The 26,188-nt window shown below is 47.0% G+C and overlaps 1 protein-coding gene across 1 annotated transcript; it reads left to right on the top strand.

Moving 5' to 3' along the window:
- The first annotated feature begins 5,688 nt into the window (after positions 1 to 5,688).
- LOC120370194 (bromodomain-containing protein 8-like) lies at positions 5,689 to 25,659 on the top strand. Its single transcript, XM_039484522.1, has 7 exons — positions 5,689 to 5,724; positions 6,279 to 6,569; positions 7,024 to 7,497; positions 9,449 to 9,603; positions 12,872 to 12,958; positions 13,670 to 13,738; positions 24,454 to 25,659. The coding sequence occupies exons 1-7, from the start codon at positions 5,689 to 5,691 to the stop codon at positions 24,686 to 24,688; spliced, it is 1,347 nt and encodes a 448-aa protein (XP_039340456.1). The 3' UTR covers positions 24,689 to 25,659.
- Positions 25,660 to 26,188: the final 529 nt, after the last annotated feature.

Genomic DNA, 26,188 nt, shown 5'->3' on the forward strand with positions numbered 1-26,188 from the left:
CTTATAAACTTTTTTAAAAACTTCCTTTTTACTCTTAGTTCTTCCAGTCATAGATTTTTTTTGTCCTGATGTCTTGAGCTTCCCTTATCAATTTTCTGCGGCTCATAACTTCTGGTTTGTGTTGATTGCTATGTATTTCCCCTTTTACCATTTATATATAGTTTTTGTATTGTAATTTCTGCCTTCATTTCACCACTGAACCAGGATGGGCTTTTAGCCAACATTTCTTCTCTCTGGATTGTGCAAATGTGGCTTGTTTGCCAGTTGAAAATCTGAAGTTTTTGGAAGAGTTAATTATTCATATTTTTCTGAGGTTTTTTTTCTGCCCTATCAATTTTGCTCATAATTTTCCTCAGCTTTGGGTAATGAGCTTTTGTAGCACCACATACAGATAGTTGGGACTATATTCACCCATGAAAGCTTATACTCTAATATGTCAGTCTATAAGGTGCCACAGGACTCTGTCGCTTTCCTCTTATGTTATTTTAATGTCACCTAGCTGCTCTAGCTAGTCTTCGGGCAAGCAAGTTTATGGAAAAATAGATCCTGTCATACTAATGGGATATCTTTTTTTTTTTGATGAAATTACCAGTTTGGTTGATAAAAGTAATAGTGTTGATGTAATATGCTTAGACTTCCGTATAGGATTTGACTTGGTACCACACAATATTTTGATTAAAAAACTAAAACGTAAAATATTTCACATAGCCAAGTTTTTAATCCATGTAATAACTGCCAGCTCTCAAAATATAATTGTAAATGGAGAATTGTCATCAAGCAGCTGTTTCCAGGGGGGTCCTGCACAGGTTGGTTGTAGGCCCTCTGCTATTTAACATTTTTATCAATAACCTGGTGTCATGGATCCACAGCATTGGTGCTTTGGAATGGTCTTTAGGAGGACCCCCGAGGCATCTCATTCTTCTTCCAGGGTAAGGCATGTGGCTTCACTGCCTCCTTAGACTGGACCTTTGGGCCTTCGGCCCCACTCCTTCACAATGTGAGCTCCGTTCAGTGAGTCCAGCTGAGACAGACCCTGCTGGAGACTTGTACGCTCCTCCAGGATTAATGCACCTCATACAGCATTGTCAAAACAGTAGGGTTTATTCATTAACTGGAACACAGCACAGGAAGTCCTTTACCTTCATTCCTCTGTGCTACCCGAAGAATAGTCTATTCTGGTCAACCCAGAGCCCAGCCAAGCTGTAGTGAACCCTTTGGTTTAAGCTCTGTATGTCTTTCAGTCTAACCTTCCTCAGATTCCAGGGAGACCCCTATCTCCTTCCAGCCCCCAACTCTGATCCCCCCACCTTCCCAGTCTTTTGTTCTCCAGAGGGGGAGCCTCCCTGCTGAGAAGTGGGGAGATCCAAATCCCTTCGTGTCCTTGGTTGCTAGGTGTTAGTGTCTGGTCAATTAGCTTTGCTATTGTCTTTTCAAATGTTCCATTGATATGGGGACCTATCCCCGAACAGATGACACCCACCCCCAGTCTCTTATCCTGCTCTGAACACAAACCGTCCTTTTCCACCCACTGGGTAACAACACAGCATATAGGGGAAACTGAGGCACAAGCTGGACTCAAAATATTATGAAATATTCCCACATTGTCACATCTGGAAAAAGCATAAAATCATGACTGAAAGTTTGCAGATGATACAAAAATTGAGGGAATGATAAATGGAGAAGACAGGTCACTGATTCAGAGCAATCTGGATCACTTGGAAAAGTGGATGCAAGTAAACAATGTATGTTTTAATATGGCTAAATGTATACACCTAGGAACAAAGAATGTAGGCCACATTTACAGGGTAGGGGACTCTATCCTGGGAACACTGACTCTGAAAAAGATTTGAGGGTCCTGGTGGATAGTCAGCTGAACGTGAGCTCCCGGTGTGATACCATGGCCAAAAGAGCTAATGCCACCCTGGGGTGCATAAAAAGGGGAATCTTGAGTATGAGCAGAGAGGTTATTTTACCTCTGTATTTGGCACAGGTGCAACCACTGCTGAAATCCTGTGTCCAGTTCTGGTCCCACAATTCAAGAAGAATGTTGACAAACTGGAGAGGGGTTCAGAGAATAGTGACATAATTAAAGGATTAGAAAACCTGCCTTATAGTGATAAGCTAAAGAGATTGAGCTCTTTGAGTCTAACAAAGAGAAGGTTAAAGGGTGGCTTGATTACAGTCTAAGTATCCGCGTGGGGAACAAATATTTAATGATGGGCTCTTCAGTCTAGCAGAGAGATTCAGAGCAATCTAACACAAACCAGTGGCTAGAAATTGAAGCTAGACAAATTCAGATTGGAAATAAAGTGTACATTTTTGAAAGTGAGGGTAATTAACCCTGGGAACAATGAACCAAGTGGCATCATGGACTCTCCTTCACGGACAATTTTTAAATCAAGACGGATGTTTTTCTAAAAGATCTGCTCTAGGGATTATTTTTGGGCAGTTCTCTGGCCTGTGCTATGTAGAAGGTAAGACTAGGTGATCACAATGGTCCCTTCTGGCCTGGGAATCTATTAATCTAAATCCTACCTGTGAGATGCAGGCCGTACTGTTCATACAGCCTCTTCTCCCACTGTAATGTGGACCCGTGTTCCACAAAACCAAAACCTTCAGCTTCACACCAGTCAGGCAGCTAATGGTTCATCTCCAGTATTTTCTGCCTTCTTCATTTGTTGGACGAAAAGGATTCCTGAGAATATCACTTGACTTTCAGGATCTTAACCCTGAAGTCTTGGAAAATCTGTAGTTCCCCATAATGGTTGTAGCGTGTCATCAGTGACGACTCGCCAGACAACCTAATAGCCCTGTCCATCTTGCAGTTGCATCTTGTATTTTCACTCCAGGGGGACAGCACATGAGCTTATTATCTGTGTCCCCCTTCCTGAAATCTCTCTGCACTCTTCTTAATATGGCGTGGCTGATTACTATTGCTTGCCTTCAAAGGAGGTTTGAAGAACCTCTCTAAATAGCTGCTTGCTTCATACCACAAGGATGCACATGAGGTATGTCTCCTATAGTTTTCTCTTCTTTTCCTCAAGACACAGGTTCCTCAGTTGTTGACTTGCTGGGTTATCTGAGAACTCTGATACCTGTAGCTGGGTTCAATGCTTCCTGGTTCTCTTTCCCATCCTGGTCACAAATTGACAGTTCGCTTCTACTCTCTCCATTATTACTGATCAGCTTTCATCCTGTCCATACTCCATTCCTCTTCCTTCCCTCTAAGTTTGCCAAAGTCCTGGTACCAACCTGCAAAGAAGCTGAAAGTGAAAGTGGGAGATTTTGACTCTGACCTGTCTTGGGGCTGTTGCCCTAACGTTGGAGAATGGGATAAAGAAACTGTCATGAAATGGAATTAAATGCTGCTCCCTGCGTCTAATGATGAAGGAGTTAACTAGCAGAATGATTTAAATATGTCTCAAATGATAGCAAACAGGAAAGTGCTGCTGCAAATACATTAGGGCACAGGAAAAACTGCACTGAAGTTTGTCTAGTTTAACCAAACCTACGAAAAATAGAACTTATCTGACACCAACTGTCTCTCCTAATGGGAGTTGTACATTGTGTGACTTGGATGTTAAGCAGATTGTGAGACAGGAACAATGTATTAGAATGTTAGGTTCCCCCAAAGAAGCAACAGATAGCTCAGTGGTTTGAGCATTGGCCTGCTAAACCTAGGGTTGTGTGTTCAATCCTTGAAGGGGCCACTTAGGGATCAGGGCAAAAATCAGTCTGGGGATTGGTCCTGCTTTGAGCAGGGGGTTGGACTAGATGACCTCCTGAGGTCCCTTCCAACCCTGATATTCTGTGAAGGAAGCAGTAGGGACATAAGAATGGCCATACAGGGTCAGACCAAAGGTCCATCCAGCCCAATAGCCAATGCCAGGTGCCCCAGAGGGAGTGAACCTAACGTAATGATCAAGTGATCTCTCTCCTGCCATCCATCACCACCCTCTGCAAACAGAGGCTAGGGACACCATTCCTTACCCATCCTGGCTAATAGCCATTAATGGACTTAACCTCCATGAATTTATCTAGTTCTCTTTTAAACCCTGTTATAGTCCTAGCCTTCACAACCTCCTTAGGTAAGGAGTTCCACAAGTTGACTGTGCGCTGCGTGAAGAACTTCCTTTTATTTGTTTTAAACCTGCTGCCCATTAATTTCATTTGATGGCCCCTATTTCTTATATCAGAGGGGTAGCCGTGTTAGTCTGGTTCTGTAGAAGCAGCAAAGAATCCTGTGGCACCTTATAGACTAACAGAAGTTTTGCAGCATGAGCTTTCGTGGGTGAATACCCACTTCTTCGGATGCAAGCAGTGGAAATTTCCAGGGACAGGTGTGTATATATAAGCAAGCAAGAAGCAAGCTGGAGATAACGAGGTTAGATCAATCAGGGAGGATGGGGCCCTGTTCCAGCAGCTGAGGTGTGAAAGCCAAGGGAGGAGAAACTGGTTCTGTAATTGGCAAGCCATTCACAGGCCATCTTACAACAAAAAAACTTTAGAACCAGACTTCAAAGAGAAACTGCTGAGCTCCAATTCATCTGCAAATTTAACACCATCAGTTTAGGACTAAACAAAGACTGTGAATGGCTTGCCAATTACAGAACCAGTTTCTCCTCCCTTGGCTTTCACACCTCAGCTGCTGGAACAGGGCCCCATCCTCCCTGATTGATCTAACCTCGTTATCTCCAGCTTGCTTCTTGCTTGCTTATATATACACACCTGTCCCTGGAAATTTCCACTGCTTGCATCCGAAGAAGTGGGTATTCACCCACGAAAGCTCATGCTGCAAAACTTCTGTTAGTCTATAAGGTGCCACAGGATTCTTTGCTGCTCCTATTTCTTATATTATCGGAACAAGTAAATAACTTTTCCTTATTCACTTTCTCCACATCACTCGATTTTATATACCTCTATCATATCCCCCCTTAGTCTCCTCTTTTCCAAGCATATCATGTCTAACAGGCCTTTTTCCTGGGCATGTATTATACATGTACACAAACTTTAATATTAAATTAGTTCAGGAGCAGATTTGTGCAATACTATATTTTTAAATGTATTAGTCAGACAACGCTAAAGTGAAAGTTCTTGCAGTAGCAGTAACGTAGCCCCATTGCAGAAATGTAGATCTAGCTGAGTCTTCCTGTACATTCAGAGTCCAGACTGCTAATAAGAGATAAGTACAGTTTGTGTTGTGCCTTTCCGCTTACTTAGCACCAATTTGAGTCATCATGTTGTCTCATTGTCATTTCAAGAATCAAATTCCATCTGTTTCCTCCAACAGTAAAATTGAAGGAGGGTCTCAATAGCAAACTCCTCCTGCTGCCATCTCCAGAAAGTAAAAAAACAGCTTTCCTGGTGCCAAGGCCACATGGAATGATGGGTACCATGGGCCTCATCTGCAGCATGCTGAGCACTGCCAGGGCCAAGTGCAGTGAGTGGGAGCTGTGGCTGCTCAGCACCTCTGCAAATCAGGCCCGACCTGACTAATATGAAACTCCAACACCACTGCTCAGAGCTGCCTCACAAGAGCTTTGCACTGGTATGTGGTCCATCCAGAAGAGCTTAGAAGGGAGTGGTTGGTTTTGATGGATTGTCAGGTCAGAATTACATTGTAAGGATTCAGGATTTGAGGATAGGCCAGTCCTGTTTGTTACTCTAATGTGAATCTGGAGCAACTCCATGGACTTCTTTGGCATGATACAGGATTTACACCATGTAAGTGAGCAGGGTCTGTGCTGTTGAGGAGAATCTGAAGAAATCGTTTTTCACTTTTTCAAAATAGCTCTAATATTTTCATCTTCTTAAGGTGCCCATAAAATTCTCCCCCAATGGAGTACAAATGGGTGGTTATGTTTCCTCTGTTCTAACTCCCGTAGGGCTGGCACACATGACCCCACCTTCTCCATCTAATAAGAGAGAGACTCCAAAGTGCACCCCTTCTGTACAAGACAGACAAAGGTGTAAGCTGCATTCCTGCCCAGTCCCCTCTGAGCACAGTAGGATGAGTGCCCTCGTGGGTCGGGTGCTGAGAAGCCAGAGAGGAGTGTAGTTCAGTCACTCAGAGATTACAGTTTCTGTGGTGCAGCTGGGGCCTTTGATTGCAGCAGAAAATGGGCTGTGACATTGGAGCTCAGGAGTAGATTCTGCTCTGAATGTGACTTTTCAATGTTTGGCTTTCTGAGTATGCAAGGGAATGAGCTGGAGTCTGTGCAGTTTGGAATTAGTTTGTAAAGTAATGGCTTTACCTGTCCCCTTGTGTATGTTTGCAGATGGGTCGTGCGTGGCTGTGGTTGGAGTCCAATAAAGAGTCTCCCATCGAGTCTGTGAAGAGCAGTGGCTGCCTGTCTCTCAGCAGCTCCTGGGACTCCAGCCTGGAGCTGGAGGTGGGGAGCTGGAGGATGACTGAAGAGGCTGCTGTGGAGGAAGAAGAGGAAAGTCAAGAAGAAGAGGATTGCAGGCTGGAGTCCAGGGAACCTCTGGTATGGGAGGATGGCAGTGAAGAGCTCCAGGAAGAGGCAGGGCAGTGTGAACAAGACAGTCTTCTGCAGTTCCTCTTGGAGGTAGGGTTGCTGCGGTGGGTAGCATGAGAAGAGTCTGCTTGACCCATCCCTCTAGAACAATGCCTTGGAAACACTGATGCTCTGAGCATCTCTGCCATGTATACCTGCTAGTGTGGAGCAACAGAGACCCCTCGAGCCCTGTTAGATGAATGATTGATTGTATTCTCAAAGGAAAGTCTGTCTTTAAATATGGCAAAGAGGGCACAGTGGCTGGCTGGTTGTCTTGCCTATGGGTCTCCTGATCCTGATGTAGAGCCGACCATTTAAAAGGCGATGGGCTGACGCTCTTTTAATAAGGCTCTTGACTTAGACGCTATGCTTTATTAGAAGTCCCTGAAGGTGAAAAGGCGGCTGAAATGGAAGAGCCCTATGGGGTTTGTGCTGCTGATCCCTCCCTCCTAATCACTCGTGTTCTCGTAGTTTGAAACTGGTAATAAATTGCTCTGTGTTACAGGTGATCCACCTCATGGAACCCCTCTGCATTAGTGGCACAGACTCAGAACAGAATCACTGGGCTTGCTGTGGCTCTGGGCAGCAAGAGGAAAGGGAAGCCCTGAGCTTCAAGGAAGAAATGGTGGGACCACTAGTCCCAAGAGAGGAGGAAAAGCAGCTGCAGCTCCTGATAGAAGAGGCTGGGGAACTGCACGTCCCAGGAAGAGAGGAGTGGGTAACACAGGTCTCAGGAGAGCTGCATGTCCTGGGCTGGGAGGCTGGAGAACCTGAGGAACAGCAGATTCTAGGAGAGGAGACAGGAGAGCCCCAGGTCCCAGAAGGGAAGGAAGGGGATTCAAGAGAGCAGAGGGAGCTGCAGTTTCCAGTGGAGAATGCAGGAGAACTGGAGGAGGAAGAGAAGAACAGGAAGCTGCTTCTGGAGGAGACTTCCTCAGACATGAGTGCATTGGAGGGGGAGCTCCCAGGCACTGTGAAGGTAAATGCATGAAAGCACCTACTCTTGTTATTAAGGCTGTGGACTGGGACTCTAGAGACCTGGGTTCCTTTCAGACTGCCTGTGTGATCTCGGGCAAGTCACTGAATCTCTCTGGGTCTCAGTTCACCATCTGTAAAATGGGGATAATGATCCTTACTTTGTCTTCTGTATTAGACTCTGTCTCCTGTGTGTCCCTGCAGGGCTCAGGCCAGACCATCTCAGTTTCACACCTCTAGGTGTTACTGTAATAAAAGCAATGATGATGCTGGGTAGGACAGTACCCTTGCTATCTGTGGCCAAGCTCTTTGCTTTGCCATGTCACAGAGTCAGATACGAGAGATGAAAAATGCCTTTGCGGGTCCACCTGCTTCTCCTGTACAGCCAGGTCAAGGGTGTCCTGGAGATGTATCTCTAGAGCTCACTCCAGTTTCCAGAGTCTCCATCTCCCTGGGGAGCCTGTTCCACAGCCTCAAATCTCACCTTCTGGCACTTTCCAAGGTGCCCTGTTCTAAGTCAGTCCACTACTTCTCGTTATGCCCCCTGTAGCACCCTAAGTAACACTTCTCTCTGGTCTATATGGACAGTGGACTAGATGGATCTTGGGTTTGATCCAATATGGTGATTCCTGTGTTCCTAGGTGAGCTTGTAGTTGGCCTTTGGTTAGCTTCTCTGTGAGCTTGCTCAGGAACCGAAGGTTTGGTGTGGATACTGATCCTGGTAGTTGGCTAGAACTGATGTATCTGGGATGAGATTCTTCAGTGTTGGTTGGACTATTGCATGTTTGAAAGAGGAAGGGAAGATTCCTTCCCTGAATTTGGTATTGGCTCTTTGGGTCAAGAGTGGCCCATGACTCTCTTCCAACAGCCGGGAAAGTTTTGGCTCAGATTCACACATCTTGACTCAAGATTCTTTTATGGTGTTCAGAACTTCCTGAGGTGTGACTGCCCTGACTCTGGGAGTGCAAGCGGCTCTGTAGAGGAGAGGGCCCATGCGTTTTGAGAAGCCTTCCTGTCTGTGCACGATCAGTTCAGCAAAGTTCAGGGTTCCGTTGTGGGCTACAGGCCAGTGACATCACTGTTCTCTGACTAGTCAGGATCACATGTCTGTTTCCTGGTGGGCTCTTTTAGTAGCTTCTTGATCACTAGTTATGCTACAACCCCCTTGGCTTGCTGTCCCTCTTTGCCAAGGTACCGGTACCTGTTTCCTTGTTGACCACGTGCCTTAGTTACCACATTCTCCCATCTTCCTTTTCCTCAACTAGTCCATCATCATCTCCCCCTGCCATGTGTCTGCTGCCTCCCTTTCAGTACCAGCATGGCCTTTCTTGGTGACTGAAGCTGCTATCTAAGCCCCCAACCTTTTCCTCCAGAGCAGGAACCAGCTCAAACCTGGGTCGAGAGATCACACAAACACCCTATGGCCCAGTTTTCCCTCCACAGCCATTTTCTTTTTGCTACTGGTCAGGCCCCTTCCCTTGCTAAACTCTGTTAACAGCCAGTCATTCTGCTTCTTTTCTATCCCTGGACCTCCCCTGTACACCACTCCTCCTAGTTTCTGGACTGACCAGCAGAAGGTAACATCCATCTGGGCTGTTCTTTGGGGACTGCCTCATTGATGGACAGTGTGTGATCACTCTCTGAACTCTGGTAACACGAGAAAAGTGTGGGGAGAGGATATTGTCCCATGAAGACTGGTGGCCTGACAGGCTGAAAGTGAGTGTCACATGCACAGAGGGAGACCCACAGCTCAGCACAGCTCCTACAGGGTGGAGGTTCCCTTTCTGCCCACCTGCTAGAACAGCTTCCACAAGACCATGAAGGCCCTGCCTTGAAGCTTGGCTGTAATAAGGGCACATGCAACAAGCCTGGCCCCTGACTGGGGGAGTCCAGCTGATCTGTCACTGAGGTACCCAGCTCTGCAGGCATTATTCCTCCTTTCTGTTTGTTCCCAGGCTGATGTTCTGGAGCAGCCTAAAGAACAAGCTCAGGGTGAGAGCCACTTGTTGGAGGAATACAACGATCTCTTCCCACATTACGACAGCGATAGCTGCAGTCCTTCTAGAGCGTCCCTGGTGGACTCCAGTCTCATGAGCCCAACCTCCTCACAGTTGAGTAGTGCAGCCCTGGGTCTGGTAGGTGCTGCTGATGCTGTGGCCCCTTCGCTCCACCTGCATGCCGTAGTGTGGACCTGTCTCCATAGGCCCAAGACAGAGAACATGTACATGGAGGGGGTCATCTCAGGGAAGGTGAGCGAACGCCAGGGAACGGGGAAGGAGGGGGCCCTGGCTGCCTGGGGGGGGCGATAGAGCTTCTAACCTTTGGATGCTAGTCCTAATGCAGGTAAAGTGAAATGGGGAGTCGGGGGAACCAAATGTACAGGAAACCCCAGTGTTTGTTGAGATTACCTGGTATGCTCTGCCAGGCACAAGAATCCAGTCCCACTTCCAGGTGGAGATGTGCTGAGGCAGCCAAGCCAGCCCTGCCATGGGGAGGGTGTGTGACAGACTGTTACACACTGGAGAAGCTGGTTTGGCTTTCCAAAGAAAAAGGATGAAGCAGAACATAAAATAAAATCTATCCCTCCAGGATAGTAACGAGAACAAAAGTCACCACAATAAAGCCCTTTGCCCCAATGTGGTTTGTGGCTTCTTGCCCAGTCCTGGACCCAGCTTCCTGGCCTCTCCTCAGAGCTGCCCTGATTCAGCTTACAGTGCGTTCGATGATTGCTACCTATGACCCTGTGTCTTCTTGTGCCTCAAGTCCTGGCTGATTAGCAGTTTGCTACACTGTGACTTAGTAGTGGAGTAACTGTACTAACACTGCATACCGGACACCCACCAGTCAGAGCCATCACTGCCTCCTCCTATGGAGATATTCACACCGATTAGAGCCTCTCTTTCTGCAGAGAGAAAAACAAAAGACTGGACTCCTTGTCCTGCTTCATTCATTTCACAGCCATTCCCATATTTGTAGCACAAGGACGCAGACATCCTTAATGTGACAGGCCATCATCTCATAGACTCCCACGTGAGTTCTGTGCACGTAGGGGGCAGGAGACTGGGTATGATGTAGGGCCAGGGGATGGAACATGGGAACTGGAGGGCTGCAGCAGGGACAAGGCCTAGATCCACAAAGGAACTTAGACATTGCAACAGCTAATGTTCAGGTGCCTAGAATATCATTGGAACCCACAAAGCCTGGATTAGGTGCTGAGGGTCCCTATACAATGAGGCGCCTAAGAATGGGATTGTAGCAAGGTGGGACTCACCCTTGCGGCCCCTCCTGCTGGTTGTCTCTGAGAATTAGCTCATCCAGCCTCCAGAGTGCTTTCTGCAGGCCCGTGTCCCTCCCAGACCCGGTGCCCCATTATTTGGGGTGCTGCCCCTTGGCAGTAACCCCTTTGTCTCAGGGTCTCCCCTCCCTGGGGAGCCCCCACCCACTATCCCCACCTCACCTCAGTATAAGGCTACTACCAGTCATTGTCTAGCTGGGGCAGTCACTGCCATTGGGGCAGACTGCAGTGTCAGCCTACTCATCACCAGCAAGGTTGGGTTTGGACCTTCTGCCTTTGCCTACCCCTGGGCTGCCCTCTGCAACCCCCAGTACCCATTGGCTTTATGCTAGGCCACAGCCTGGGGCTTTCCAGGCTGGAGCTCCCCAGCTCCTCTGCCTTTCCCGAGCCCTGCTCCACCCAGGTACTCTACTCAGGTCCCTGCAGCCAGGTCCGTCTTCCTCTACAGCTAGAGAGAGACTCTTGAGCTCCTGGCTCCCAGCCTTTTCTATAGGGCCAGCTGAGGCCTTATTGGGGCGTGGCCCAGCTGTGGCTGCTTCCCCAATCAGCCTATTAGCAGCTTTCCCTGCCGCAGCCCTTTCCCAGGGCTACTTTTAACCCCTCCCGGGCAGGAGCGGGTGATCACCCCACAACAGGATCCTCAGCACATCAACACACTATGCAGGCACCACCTAAACTGGCCAGTGGGAGAGGCTGAGGAGAGGGAAGTATCCTAAGCCCCACCCCCTCACAGCATTCAGTTCCTAAATCTAGGGTGTCAGGAGCCACTTGTCTCTGCTTGCGATCCACAGCCGGGAGCCCTCTCCTGGAGTCAGGTGGCTTAGGCCTTCCTTATAGGGTCATAGATTCCAAGGCCAGAAGGCCCCACTGTGATGATCTAGTCTGACCTGCTGCATAGCACCATGACACATTAATGAGAGAACTTCCTAAAATACTTCCTAGAGCAGATCTAACAAAACCTCTAATCTCAGGGTACTCCCTGGGATGTGGGAAACCCCTGTTCAGTCCCCACTCTGAAGAGTGAAGAGGGATTCCCTCATCAGATAGGGGCCCTTACCCCTGGACTATAGAGTCATGCTCACTTGTGCTCTGACCTCATTCATATTTAATTCATTAATAAAAAGTGTAATGGCCTCAACAAGAGAGATTGAGACCCCTACCTGGGCTCTTCACCAGGACAGTGGTGAGGGGCTTTACCTTAAAGCAAGGCCCTTTGCTTCACCAAATAGAAAGGGGCACTGAAACTGGGTCTCCCACCTCCGAGGTACGTACCTTAGCCACTAAGCTAAAGGCCATAAGAGAGGCTATTACCCTCTCCCTCCTGGCCATGCTGTGCAGGGCAGCCATGCTCTGGGCATGCCTGCCAGCCTGGACCCTGCAGGCAAGCTAAACAGGAGTGCCTGTTTCCATCCATTTGAGGATCTCATTGAGGCTTAAACATGAGATGGGCCTCCAGACACCTGCCTGAGGCAGAAGAGCTCATCCCCAGAGGCAGACGCTTCAGTGCTGAGGGAACTTTTACAACCTGGTGAGGGTTAGATAGCAGCTGAGCAGGAGTTGTGTGGCTCACAGCAATGCCAAAAGTCCCTTTGTGGATCTGAGCAAAAGAGACCTTCCACCACCAGCCCGAGAGAGAACCATGGTCCCGTGGCTCCAGCAGGAGCTCAGTGACTTCTCCCCAGGTTTTGCTGCCTTTAGTAAACTCCGCACATGGCATCACATGGTGCCTTGGTGTGTCTGCCATCACTGAGCCATTGCCAAAGATCTATTCTAGCCTGAGAGTTGTGGGTCCAATGGCAGCTGTTGCAGCTGAGCTGAACCCCAAAATGAGTGTCTCTGGAGGGACCCAAACAAAGGAAGTGGCTTGGGAAATACTTCCCCATAGATCCCTGATGGGGGAGCCACTCCATACATCCCTGATGGGGAGACTTGCCCTGTAGCTACCTGGAAGGTGTTTTGTTTAGACCACAAGCTAACGAGCAGTGACCTTCTCTCCTCCTGAGTGTCCGGGAAGCCAGCAGTGGCAGTACATCCCCCTGCTCCTTATCTGGCATGATGAGTTGATAACCTCTCCTCTGTGCAGGGTGCCTCTCGGCTGCGCTAACCCACTGCGACATTTGCTTTTCAAAAAGACGCTGCTGTCCATCTGGAAGATGATAGCCAGCCACAGGTATGTATCTCTGGGGGACAGCTCATAATTATCTGGGGGAAGTTCTCTGGCATGTGTTATACAGGGGGTCAGACTAGAAGGTCACAATGGTCCCTTCTGGCCTTGGACTTTTTGAATCTGTGAACTGAAGGGACTCACCAGAGCTAAGGTGTGGGGAGCAGGACTGAAGTGTCGGGGGGCTGAGGGCAGTGTCAGAGCTAGGGGGAGTGGGAAAGAAGTCCAGGGCTAGAATAGCAGAGGGGCTGCAGATTGGGATTGAGGGGCAGCAGTGGAGCTGGGAGTGAAACTTGCATCGCCCCTGTCCACACTTTCCCTAACTCTAGCCCCAGGGCCCTTCCATGAGGGCAAGAGTAAAATGGATCATTTCTCACTGGGTTCACTGTCTCTGTAGCAGGAATGCCTCCTGCTGCAGGGATCGGGCTAACGCAAGGCGCTGGCCCTGCTGCATGTTCCATCTGATTAACTTGGCAGCCACTGGTTTGAGCAGGAAACTGAGTTCAGATTCCTGCCTTAGCGACCACGAACAGTGGACTCCGAGGTTTCCTGCCATCATTCCCGTATTTCCCTTGGGGATTGCTAGTCACTGGCCCATCAGCCTTCATGGGCTCCAGGGAAGAGGAATAGTGGGCCTGCTGCCCCCTCTTCAAGGGTCATGTGAACAGTGGGGGACAAACCTGATTCTCTCCTGTCTCTTTGGGCTTGTCCTTCTAGGTACTGTGGCCCGTTCCTGAAGCCAGTGTCAGACAAGCAGGCTCCTGGGTACAAGGATGTGGTGAGAAGGTAGGAAGGCGGCTCTTCTAAAGCATTTTCATCTGCTTCCTCCACCTTCCGAGAGCCCCAGCATGTAGAGAGGAAAAAGCTATGGGGCAACTTTGTGTCATCTGTCCCATGCTCGTCACCATGGTATCTGCCTCCCATCAGAGACCAAGGTGGGAAGGTTCCCTACAGTCTCTTCTCCAAGGCTTAGTCCAAAGCGGTGGGACTCCCATCCTGCCCCAGCTCTCCCAAGGAGACTCTCCCTGAATAGACCTCACTCTCCAGAAACTTTTTCTTATATTACCGCCTCCATTTTGCCTTTCAGCATCCATGTTCCTTTTTGAAAAGTCGCACCTTTGGCCCACCTAAAATACTCCCACTTCCTCCTGCAGGTTTACACTCTTCAAATACTTTGAAGCTGTTATCATGTTCTTAGCCCCATCCCCTGCTGCGATGCCTCCAAGAACCAGCAGGCAAGGTGGCAGGTGGGGGACGATAAAGGGGGAAACATCCACCCCTTGTAGCCAACAGACTAGTTGTGATAGCTCTCACCTGCGCTATAGGGTCCAGGATTCAAGTCACAGCTCCAAATCAGGCAGCATGGGGAGTCAGACCTAGATCTCCCACATCCCAGGGGAGCACCCTAACTGCTGGGCTACTCACTGTTTGGGGGTGGGTCTCCCACACTCTCCTGCTGGCAATGTTCTAATTTTGTATGGCTAATTTCTTGGCACACGGATTTGAACCTACCTCTCCCACATTCCAGGTGAGGGCCCTAACCTCTGAGCTCTTGGGATACCTGTACCAGCCAACCTACCCAAAAAACTCTTACCCCAGCAGTCTTTTGTGTAGGGTAGGCATATTCAAAGCACACTTGCCACACTGAGATAGGCAGGGCAGTTCCTTGCTGGAGAATCCTGCTGGGGCTTAGGTGTGTGCTAGAGGCCAAGGAGCTTGGTAGTGTCAGGACCCATATGCCCACCAGCAGAAACTGAGGTGCCTACAGGGTGAGTCAACGGCAGAGCAGTGGGTCTTTCAGTAGTGCCCTAATGGGTGCTCCACTTCAGGCCCGCATGCGCCTCTCGAGCCCTTGATGGATTTTGGGTAGCAAGTAGGATACCCCTGTTCGGGGCTCTAGGGCTGTGTCAGTGTAGATTTGTTCCTGTGCTTCTTTAGGGAGTTTCTTGAGCAGATGATGTAGTTTCTTTTTGTAATCCTCAGTGGGGTCAGAGGGTAATGGCTAAGGTTATGGGGCAAGTGATGCTGCTTTTCCACAACAGACTGGACTTCTACATAGAGTGTTTCCATCAACTTGCACAACGTGCTTTTCCACAGTTTCAGCTCGTGCACGTCGACGGAAGCACTCTGTGTAGAAGTCCAATCTGTTGTGCAGAACGCAACGCCATCCACAGCCTCAGGAACAACTCTGACATCATAATAAAAAAGGCTGACAAAGGAGGTGCTGTCATCATCATTAATAGGTCGGAATATGAACAAGAGGCTGCTAGATACCACATTGTATAGGCCATTACCCTCTGCTACCCAAAATCCATAAACCTGGGAATCCTGGATGCCCCATCATCTCAGGTATTGGCACCCTGACAGCAGGATTATCTGGCTATGTAGACTCTCTCCTCATGCTCTATGCTACCAGCACTCCCAGCTATCTTTGAGACACCATTGACTTCCTGAGGAAACTACAATCCATTGGTGATCTTCCAGAAAACACCATCCTGGCCACTATGGATGTAGAAGTTCTCTACACCAACATTCCACACAAAGATGGACTACAAGCTGTCAGGAACAGTACCCCTGATAATGTCACGGCAAACTTGGTGGCTGAACTTTGTGACTTTGTCCTCACCCACAAGTATTTCACATTTGGGGATAACGTATACCTTCAAGTCAGCGGCACTGCTATGGGTACCCGCATGGCCCCTCGGTATGCCAACATCTTTATGGCTGACTTAGAACAACGCTTCCTCAGTTCTCATCCCCTTATGCCCCTACTCTACTTGCGCTACATTGATGACATCATCATCATCTTCATCATCTGGACCCATAGGAAGGAGGCCCTTGAGGAATTCCACCAAGATTTCAACGATTTTCACCCTACCATCAACCTCAGCCTGGACCAGTCCACACAAAGTGTCCACTTCCTAGACACTACAATGCCAATAAGCGATGGTCACATAAACATCACCCTATACCAGAAACCTACTGACTGTACTTACCTACATGCCTCCAGCTTTCATCCAGACCACATCACACGATCCATTGACTACAGCCAAGCTCCAATCCCTCAGACAGAGACAAACACCTACAGGATCTCTATCAAGCGTTCTTAAAACTACAATACCCACCTGGTGAAGTGAAGAAACAGATTGACAGAGCCAGAAGAGTACCCAGAAGTCACCTACTACAAGACAGGCCCAACAAAGAAAGTAACAGAATGCCACTAGCTGTCACCTACAGCCCCCAACTAAAACCTCTCCAGCGCATCATCAAGGATCTACAACCTATCTTGAAAGACGATCCCTCACTCTCACAGACCTTGGGAGACAGGCCAGTCCTCGCTTACAGACAGCCCCCCAACCTGAAACAAATACTCACCAGCAACCACACAACAAAAACACTAACCCAGGAACCTATCCTTGCAACAAAGCCCGTTGCCAACTCTGTCCACATATCTATTCAAGGGACGCCATCATAGGACCTAATCACATCAGCCACACTATCAGGGGCTCGTTCACCTGCACATCTACCAATGTGATATATGCCATCATGTGCCAGCAATGCCCCTCTGCCATGTACATTGGCCAAACCGGACAGTCTCTACACAAAAGAATAAATGGACACAAATCTGACATCAGGAATCATAACATTCAAAAACCAGTAGGAGAACACTTCAATCTCTCTGGTCACTCAATAACAGACCTAAAAGTGGCAATTCTTCAACAACAAAACTTCAGAAACAGACTCCAACATGAAACTGCAGAACTGGAATTAATTTGCAAACTGGATATCATCAGATTAGGCCTGAATAAAGACTGGGAGTGGTTGGGTCATTACAAAACCTAAACTTAATTTCTCCATTACTAATTTCTCCCTACTGTTACTCACACCTTCTTGTCAAGGGTCTGTAATGGGCCACTCTCTTATCACTTCATAAGTTATTTTTCCTCCATTGGTATCCTGCTCTTAATTGATTTATCTCATTAGACTGACCCCACACTTGGTAAAGCAACTCCCATCCTTTCATGTATTTATACCTGATCCTGTATTTTTCACTTCATGTGTCTGATGAAATGGGCTCTAGGCCACAAAAGCTTATGCTCAAATAAATTTGTTAGTCTCTAAGGTGCCACAAGGACTCCTTGTTGTTAGGGCTTTAGCTGTCCATTAGCAGATTGTTAATGTCTTCAGAATTGTTAATTTAGCTACCTTTTTGGAGCTTCCCTTTCGTTTCTTAACTCCTTTATCTTTGATTACAAAAAAACACAAAATTTGATTTTAGACTTCTTTTCTTCAACTCCCCTACTTGCCATCCAGGGACCCCCCTGGATAGGGTATGCCTGGTTCACCAGGCTTTAAGAAGTGTCTCAGTTGCAAGAAATCTATCCCAGTGACTGACAGACGCTCTCAGTGCATCCGCTGTCTGGGAGAGAACCACATAAGTGTGGCTTATGCCAACAACTGAAGTTCAGATCCACAAAGGCTAGACAACTGAGACTTAAGCATCTCCAAATGGAGGTGGCCCTTCAACCACGAAGCCTGGCTCCTTCATGGTTCCAGCACATAGAATCATATTGCTCTGAAGAGGTACAGGAAGTGTTATTACACAGCAGGAAAATGTCTACCCAGCATACTTACCTACAAAAGTGGACCAGATTTCGAATGTGGTGCCAGCCCATAGGAGTCACTCTGGATACAACCACTCTACCTGTAATCCTAGACTGTTTGCTGAATCTCAAGAAATCGGGACTCTATTAGCTCGCTAAAAGTACACTTAGCAGCAGTAGCAACTTCCACCAGCAAGTAGAAGGGTACTCCATTTTCTCCCTCCTGACAACAAAGAGGTTTCTCAAAGGGCTAGCGAACCTCCTTTCCCCAACCCAGGCTTCCTACCCAACAATGGGATCTCAGTCTACTTTTAAAAGTATATATATAGAACATGGTTGCAACCAAGGTCTTGTAGTGGCACCAAATCTTATGTAAAGGGGGTCATATAAGGTGTCTAAGACCAGGTTATGGGTTGCTGGTTATGATTATGCTGTCTATATGTATGTATCATTTTGTAGTTGAAGTTATGAGTATTGGCTCTATACTGTCTGTATTTCAAATTTGTGCTGTGCTTCTGGGTGACATCCCAGACAAGTTGGTGTTAGCTCTGCCTAGCCTGCTTGATGGGCCATTAAGAACCATCAGCTACACAATTGACCCCTGGAGAGAAGGCAAATACGCCTTGTAACTCAGCAAAGTATGCAGGGACTTGCCCATGTGACCCCAGACTCCATTTTGCTGTAATTTTCCACAGTAAGGACAAAGAGGTTCTTACACCTGGAAAAGCCTATAAAAAGTTGATGCCTCATCTCCATCTTGTCTTCAGTCCTGCTTCTTACCTCTGGAGGAACTTTGCTACAAACAGAAGCTCTGAACAAAGGACTGACTGACCCATCCCAGCGGGGGATGTACTCCAGAGACTTGATTTGAACCTGCAGTTTATTCCATCACTGCTACAAGCCTGAACTAAGAACTTTGCCATTACTGTATGTAATTGATTCCATTTAACCAATTCTAGCTCTCATCTATATCTTTTTCCTTTTATGAATAAACCTTTAGATTTTAGATTCTAAAGGATTGGCAACAGTATGATTTGTGGGTAAGATCTGATGTGTATATTGACCTGGGTCTGGAGCTTGATTCTTTGGGATCGAGAGAACCTTTTTATTTTGTTGGGGTGTTGGTTTTCATAACCATTCATCCCCAGGACGAGTGGCACTGGTGGTGATACTGGGAAACTGGAGTGTCTAAGGGAATTGCTTGTCACTTGTGGTCAGCCAGTGGGGCGAGACCAAAGTCCTCTTTGTCTGGCTGGTTTGGTTTGCCTTAGAGGTGGAAAAACCCCAGCCTTGGGCTGTAACTGCCCTGTTTAAGCGATTTGTCCTGAATTGGCACTCTCAGTTGGGTCCCGCCAGAACCGCATCGTCACACCAGCTCATTCACCTTCCAATCCTTTATCCCAAACCTCATCAGGATAATAGGGAAGCCATCCTCCATACACTTGACGTAAAGAGAGCCTTGGACTTCTATTTGGACAGGACAAAAACTTTTATAAAATCTCCAAGACTCTTCCTCTCTATCATGGTCAGGTCTAAAGGCACAGCAATTTCAGCTCAAAGACTCTCCAAATGGGTCTTGAACTGTATCAAACTCTGTTATCAGATTAATAATTTAGCACCTCCATCCACAGTCCCACACACATGCTACGAGATCAGTTTCCTCGTCCGTCGCTTTCTCCAAGGGTATCCCTATATCCGAAATCTGCAGAGCAGCTACCTGGACATCTGCACATTCCTTTGCAGAACACTATGCCAGCCTGGGGGACTCTGCTGCAGTCAGACGCCAGATTCAATGCCACAGTGCTATTAGCTATAACAGACTTAATGCTGAAGTCTCAGCCTCCAGTGCGAGATACTGCTCTGGAGTCACCTACGGTGGAGCATCCATAGGGACACCGCTTGAAGAAGAAGAGGAAGTTACTCACATAGGAACACACATCTTGAAGAACCATCGCTGCTGCACAAGATAACTTCTTCATATCTCAATCATTTACCTTCCTGGAATCCAGAATGTCACAGCCAATATGATCAGCAGGCACTTCTCCCAGGACTACAAATGGGAGCTGGACTCTCAAATTTCCCACAGGATATTCAAGTCTGGGTCCCTTTATGGCTGCACCCTAAATTCCTACCTAAAGTATTGTTGGATTTTCATCTTAACCAAGGGATTCGTCTACCAGTGTTTTCCCCAAACAACGTAAATCTCAGCATGAAACCTCTGTTCATACTTAAGATACCAGACGGGCACTGGCCTTTTATCTAGATAGGATCAAGCTATTTTGGAAATCACCTAGACTGACTCCAGCACAGAAGGACCAAGTGGTTCATAATCTTTATGCAGAGACTGTTGAGATGGCGCTCTGGGTGTGCGGTTGCTCACTACAATGCAAGTGGTGCTCTGCCTCCTACCCCAAAGGATAAATGTGCCCTCTGCCCAATCACAGGTAACTTCCACAGCTTTGCTCAAAAACACTGAGAGATGCAGAGCTGCTACTGGGCTTCAGTGTGTACCTTGTCTAAACACTTGGTCCACAGCGTCAGAGATGATGTGGCACTTGGTTCTCCTGTACTGCTTCAGCCTTGGACTCAGTTCTGAAGCTCCCTCTTCCCTGTGAGGTACTGCTCAGGAAGCACCTGAAGTGGGGCACCCATAGGGACACTGCTCAGAGGAGAAGAGGTTACTCACAGCTCACGAAAGCTCATGCTAAAATACATTTGTTAGTCTTTAAGGTGCCACAAGTACTCCTGGTTTTTTTTGCGGATACAGACTAACACGGCTGCTACTCTGTCACCGTGTACAGTAACAGTATTTCTTTGAGATGTGTCCCCCTGTGGGTGCTCCACTACCCACCCTCCTTCCTCTCTTTTTCGGCCAGTCGGATAGAGAAGGAACTGGGGGCAGTTCACCCATGCAGCCCTATAGACCCTTGGTGTGCAGCACAAGGTTGTACAGAGTGCATGCATGGGCCGACCATACACTGCTAATGGAAAAGCTCTGAGCAGGGGTTTGCGAGGCTCCTGCGCACCTGAAGAGGCGCACCCATAGGGGGACACATCTCAAAGAACAATTACTGCACAGAGTGAGTGACCTCTTCTGTTGTGACACTCGGTGGTGCCTAGGTGTTGGACTTAAGCACCCAAAGTCAGTTTGTGAATCTAGCCTTTTGTCCATGACTTGTTTTGAACTCTCACCCCCTCACTGCTTCAGTGTATGGTTGCTCTTCTCTGTGCTCCCTCCAGTTTGGAGTTCTAGTAATGTGTGCTGAGCACTGACAGCAGTACGCCAAGTGCAGGCTCCAGGGCTGTATGGAAAGGGCCAGTTACAGGCTGATGCCGCCTAGAATCACACTGATGTTCTTGTATCATCATATTGTGTTGTAAACTTGTCTCATTTGCGGTTCCCCTCTCCTTAGTCTCCCAATCACTCCCGTTTTGCAAGGTTCCCCTTGCCAGTAAGGAGCTGAGTTTCAGATCCTTTTTCCCCCAGATGGATTAAGTACATTTTTTAAAGATGAAGCTCATTCTATTCATGGCCTGTGTTTCTAATCATGGTCATCCTCTTCCACCTCCCACTTCACCCATCAATTCTGTAATGATTTCAAAAGAAAGTAAGATGTAGTCCTTATAACGCCCCCTCACCCCCACAGCCTTTTCCCCTGGCACCATTAGATTCTTGTTCTTTATAGATATTTTTCTTAACATGTGCCATTTTTAATCACAAGGGAATTGGGGTTGATTTGACAGGTGCTAATTACCAGGATCATGCCTCTTTTCTGCTCAGTGTCACTTCTTTTTTTTCAGAAATAATTGCAAGTCAATTAGCCATGTGATACATATCACCCAAATCCGCAGTTTCTTTCCAGCTTTCTTAAGCTCTTGACATTTTCCTCTTGCGAATTGGGCCTAAGAATTCCAGTGTTTGGGGTTGCAGGCAGTGGTTTCCCCAGGAATTGAAATTAGGGGAGGTGTTCGAATTTACAGGGGGGGGTGTCAGGACCAATGAGATATATAAAAGAGAGATGAATAAAGTAAATGTTTTGTTAGGATTATGCAAATTTAACATAAGAATAATGCAAGTTACACCAAAACACACAACAGGTCTAGATTTCTAAAAAAATATACATTTAAAAACAATTATTTAATTTAAATTGACTTTTGAAAAGTAAGCCATCATGGGGTAAGAGGAAAGTCCTCTCATGGATCAGTAACTGGTTAAAAGATGGGAAACAAAGGGTAGGAATAAATTATCAGTTTTCAGAATGGAGAGAGATAAATAGTGGTATCCCTGAGGGGTCGGTACTGGGACCAGCGCTGTTCAACATATTCATAAATGATCTGGAAAAATGGGTAAACAGTGAGGTGGCAAAATTTGCAGATGATACAAAACTATTCAAGATAGTTAAGTCCCAGGCAGACTGCGAAGAATTACAGAGGGATCTCATAAAACTGGGTGACTGGGCAACAAAAATGGCAGATGAAATTTATGTTGATAAATGCAAAGTAATGTACATTGGAAAACAATCTCAACTATACATACAAAATGAAGGAGTCTGAATTAGCTGTTAACACTCAAGAAAGATCTTGCAGTCATTGTGGATAGTTCTCTGAAAACATCCACTCAGTGTGCAGCGACAGTCAGTGATTCCCAACATTCTGTTTGCTTTTTTAAAAAGAACAGGAGCACTTGTGGCACCTTAGAGACTAACATTTATTTGAGCATAAGCTTTCGTGGGCTACAGTCTACTTCATTGGATGTAGCCCACGAAAGCTTATGTTCTTTTTGCAATACAGACTAACATGGCTGTTACTCTGAAAACTTTGCTTTTTTAAGAAAGGGATAGATAATAAGACAGAAAATATCATATTGCCTCTATAGAAATCCATGGCACATGTACACCTTGAATACTGTGTGCAGATCTGGTTACCCCATCCCAAAAAAGACCTACTGGAAATGCAAAAGGTACAGAGATGGGCAACTAAAATGATTAGGGGTATGAAACAGGAGAAGAAATTAAAATGACTGGGAATTTTCAGCTTAGAAAAGAGACGACTAAGGGGGGATATGATAGAGGTCTACAAAATCTTGACTGGTGCGAAGAAAGTGAATAAGGAAATTTTATTTAATCCTTCACACAACACAAGAACTAGCAGTCACCCAATGAAATTAATAGGCAGCAGGTTTTAAAAAAAACAAAAGGAAGTATTTCTTCACACAATATAAAGTCAACCCAGGGAACTCTTTGCCAGGGGATGCTGTGAAGACCAAAACTATAACAGGATTTTAAAAAGAACTAGATAAATTCCTGGAGAATAGGTCCATCTGTGGCTATTAGCCAGGATGAGAGGGATGCAACACCATGCTCTGAGTGTCCCTAGCCTGTTTGCCAGAAGCTGGGATTGAGCAACAGGGGATGGATCACTTGATGATTACCTGTTCTGTTCATTCCCTCTGAAGCACCTGGCCTTGACCACTGTTGTAAGACAGGGTACTGGGCTATATGGACTTATGTAAAAATTCTTATGTAAAAATTAATTATAATAAAGTTTAGTACAGAAACGCCCCAACATAATGACCTCCCAAGACAGCAACAATGTGAGATGATAACCTTGGCAAATACTGCATTTTAAAAATCTTGGCCTACTGGGAAACATATTTATATAAGTTTCCATTCCCAGTCACAAATCCAGCATTCTGGAGCAAAGTGACTAAAATATAGTCCAACAAACAAATGTTTATTTAACATGCCCCTCACTTTTCCCTCCACCGCACTCCACTCACCGGTGTTGTCCTTGGTCAGTGGAGACTCAGAGTTCACAGGTGCTTTCACGTGAGTACACCTTCCAGGTGGGGGACAAAAAGGCACAGTTCACTCTGGCCATGGCTGTTCATTGTGCCACCGTTCACTCCACCGTTCTGTTGCCAGTGGCCCTGCACAGTCACCTTCTGCTGTCACCTACCACTGTGACCTCTGCGAGTTGGTCTCTTGAGGTTCCACCAGCTCTGTGATTTCAGCTGAGCTCTCAGTGTGGGAACCTCGCTGCTAGTGCAGTCTGGGCTGTCTCTTACACAAAAACACTGTACCCACAGGAACACTGTCCCCACAACAGGACTAAGCACTTAGACTTGATTGTCAGTGATTTCAGCTGCAGTGGTCACTTAACAGAACAAAAGACTATCTATGGAGCCTAATCAGCTCTGTCTTTAAACAGTGGAGAGGGACAGGTCCCCACCCTCTCTCTTGATGCCTTCAAATCATCACAGGCTAAGTACAGTTCTACTGCCCTTTACTCATACAATAAGAACAACATTTCAACCCCCCTTTCCCCCACATTCAAGTGGTTTGTAACCTAACCCCAGCCAAAAATCTATCACTTGGACAACACAGCTCTGTTTGCTGGATACCTAGGTAGATTAGGTGTGAATGTAACTATAATCTGGCCCTGAAGCCTTAGCCCCCCAGCTCATCACTAGCTGTCAGGGAGAACTCATTTAGACTTTGCTTACAAATCATCATTTGAAATTATTAGGTTGGCCAACATCACCGAAATGAATGCACTGACACAATAAAAAACAGCTGTATAAGGAAGCAAGGAAGCTAGTCTATGTTCATACTTTTCAAATCTATTATACTTTTTCAGATACACATATTTTATCATACACTGTATAAGCTTTTAAAGTGTGTATTAATGTTTCAGTTTAAATTCAGATTTCCAAACAGTCACTAAATTGGTATGTAACTAGCTCACAAAACTGGGGCGGGGGGGGTGTTGGGAAATCACTGGTTGCAGGGAGACAAAAACAAGGCCTCCATCTCAGGGAGAGAGTGCCCACCCCCATCCAGGCAAGGTTAGGGGAGTCCTTAGGTATGTACAGTTGAGTTTCATGCCTCCTTCCAGACCCATGGATTTAACCAACATAAAGAGGCGCCTCTCCAAGGGCCAGATTTGGACCACAGCCCAATTCCAGCGCGACCTCATGCTGATGTTCCAGAATGCAGTGATGTATAACAGCTCTGACCATCATGTGCACCGCATGGCTGTGGAGATGCAGCGAGACGTCCTGGAGCAGCTTCAGCTGCTGGGTGAGGCCCTCCTGTGCTCAGAGGAAAGGCTGGGCTTTAGGAGGCAGTAGGGAGACGGTCAGAAGAGCGGCCTGTTTTGGGGGGGTAATACCATCCCCCAGCTGTTCCAAACCCTGTTCCCCTGCCCTGTACTAGCAACAATTTCTCACAGTCCATGGGAATGGCAGCTATTGCGCCTTAATGCCAGGAAGCTGGATTAAAAAAACTAAATGCAATTTTTAGATTCCTGGGGCCTCCTCTGCCCTGGAAAGGACATCCCCTTCCTTGGCTTGGGGTGGGGCCGGGCACACACTCCCTGAGCTGGATGCGCCCTTCCTTGGCTGGGGTGGTGGTGATGTTCCCAAGGTTTGGGGACCTTTCCCAGGCCAGTAAAGAAAGATGCTGTCCCCAAAGAAAGGAGGTGTATAGCCCTTGGTCCCTTTAAGAGTTCCTGTGACGGAGTCTGTACCTCTGTCCCTAATTCATTGTTTAGCACAGTGGAGAATGGGAGGGTGTATTGACATCATCTTCAATCTGCATAGGTGAAAGGACAATACTGAAATTGGCTGAGGCAGAACTGTGCAGACTGTTTGTGAAATGCAGGCTCTGCATAAGGTCATTTAAGCCTTTGAAAGGTGGCTGTTATGGCTTTTTGTTTCTATAGTGTAATCCCTGTAATGTAGACATGAGGGGAAACAGCTACAAGGCCTTTAAAAATCTGTTTAATCTGAGGTCACACACACTAATGTGCCTTAATCATAATCATATGGCTATTGCATGATGTCACCACAGGGCAGAGTTAAGGTTGTTTAATGGTGCATTTCCATCCCTTAACACATTTGGATTTAAGTGTAATCTAAACTTGAATTTCCTGGATTTGTAATGTTTGGTTTGGGGATTGTTACAACAGCTCTGTAAATGTTTTTACCCTTCCATCACTGATATGTATGCTTGTTTTTAACTGCATTTTTGGCTTGGACTCTAGGTCATTTTGTAAACACAGGGCAAAGCCACCCTTTTCTCTACTTTTAATAAATCTTGTGTGTGAAGTTGTGGTAATCTCACACAGTCGTCCCCAGAAAGAACTCCTTAACTACTACAGGGGAAAGTTTCTGGAACCCACATGCCCCTCACTCTCAGCCCAGAGGTCCTATCCCAGCCAGCTACTGCCATAGAATCATAGAATATCAGGGTTGGAAGGGACCTCAGGAGGTCATCTGGTCCAACGCCCTGCTCAAAGCAGGACCAATCCCCAGACAGATTTTTGCCCTCGAGGATTGAGCTCACAACTCCAGGCGTAGCAGGCCCATGCTCAAAACACTGAGCTAGCCCTCCCTTGCCTTAAAGTAAAGTGGACTAGGTTCAACAGGCAAACTGGAGAGAGCTCCCTCTTCAAAAAACAACTCAGCACTCAGGGGACAGCCACGCTACTAGGAACACACGGTGAGATTTGCCCCTGCTTCGCAAACAGCCCAGGCCAACACCCGAGCTGGCAAGGCCCTCTTGAAATGCCCAAGGAAGGGAGAGGGGCTTTGCAGTGCCTCAGGGCTCGGTCCCTGCCTTGTTCTGTC

The sequence above is a fragment of the Mauremys reevesii genome, linkage group 8 (genome assembly GCF_016161935.1).
Source record: "Mauremys reevesii isolate NIE-2019 linkage group 8, ASM1616193v1, whole genome shotgun sequence".
NCBI lineage: Eukaryota > Metazoa > Chordata > Testudines > Geoemydidae > Mauremys > Mauremys reevesii.

Coding starts and splice junctions, on each gene's coding strand:
- LOC120370194 (XM_039484522.1), top strand. CDS start 5,689: ATGGACTTCTTTGGCATGATACAGGATTTACACCAT. Junction 5,725..6,278: donor TGATACAGGATTTACACCAT/GTAAGTGAGCAG, acceptor GTATGTTTGCAG/ATGGGTCGTGCGTGGCTGTG. Junction 9,604..12,871: donor ATGAGCCCAACCTCCTCACA/GTTGAGTAGTGC, acceptor TCCTCTGTGCAG/GGTGCCTCTCGGCTGCGCTA.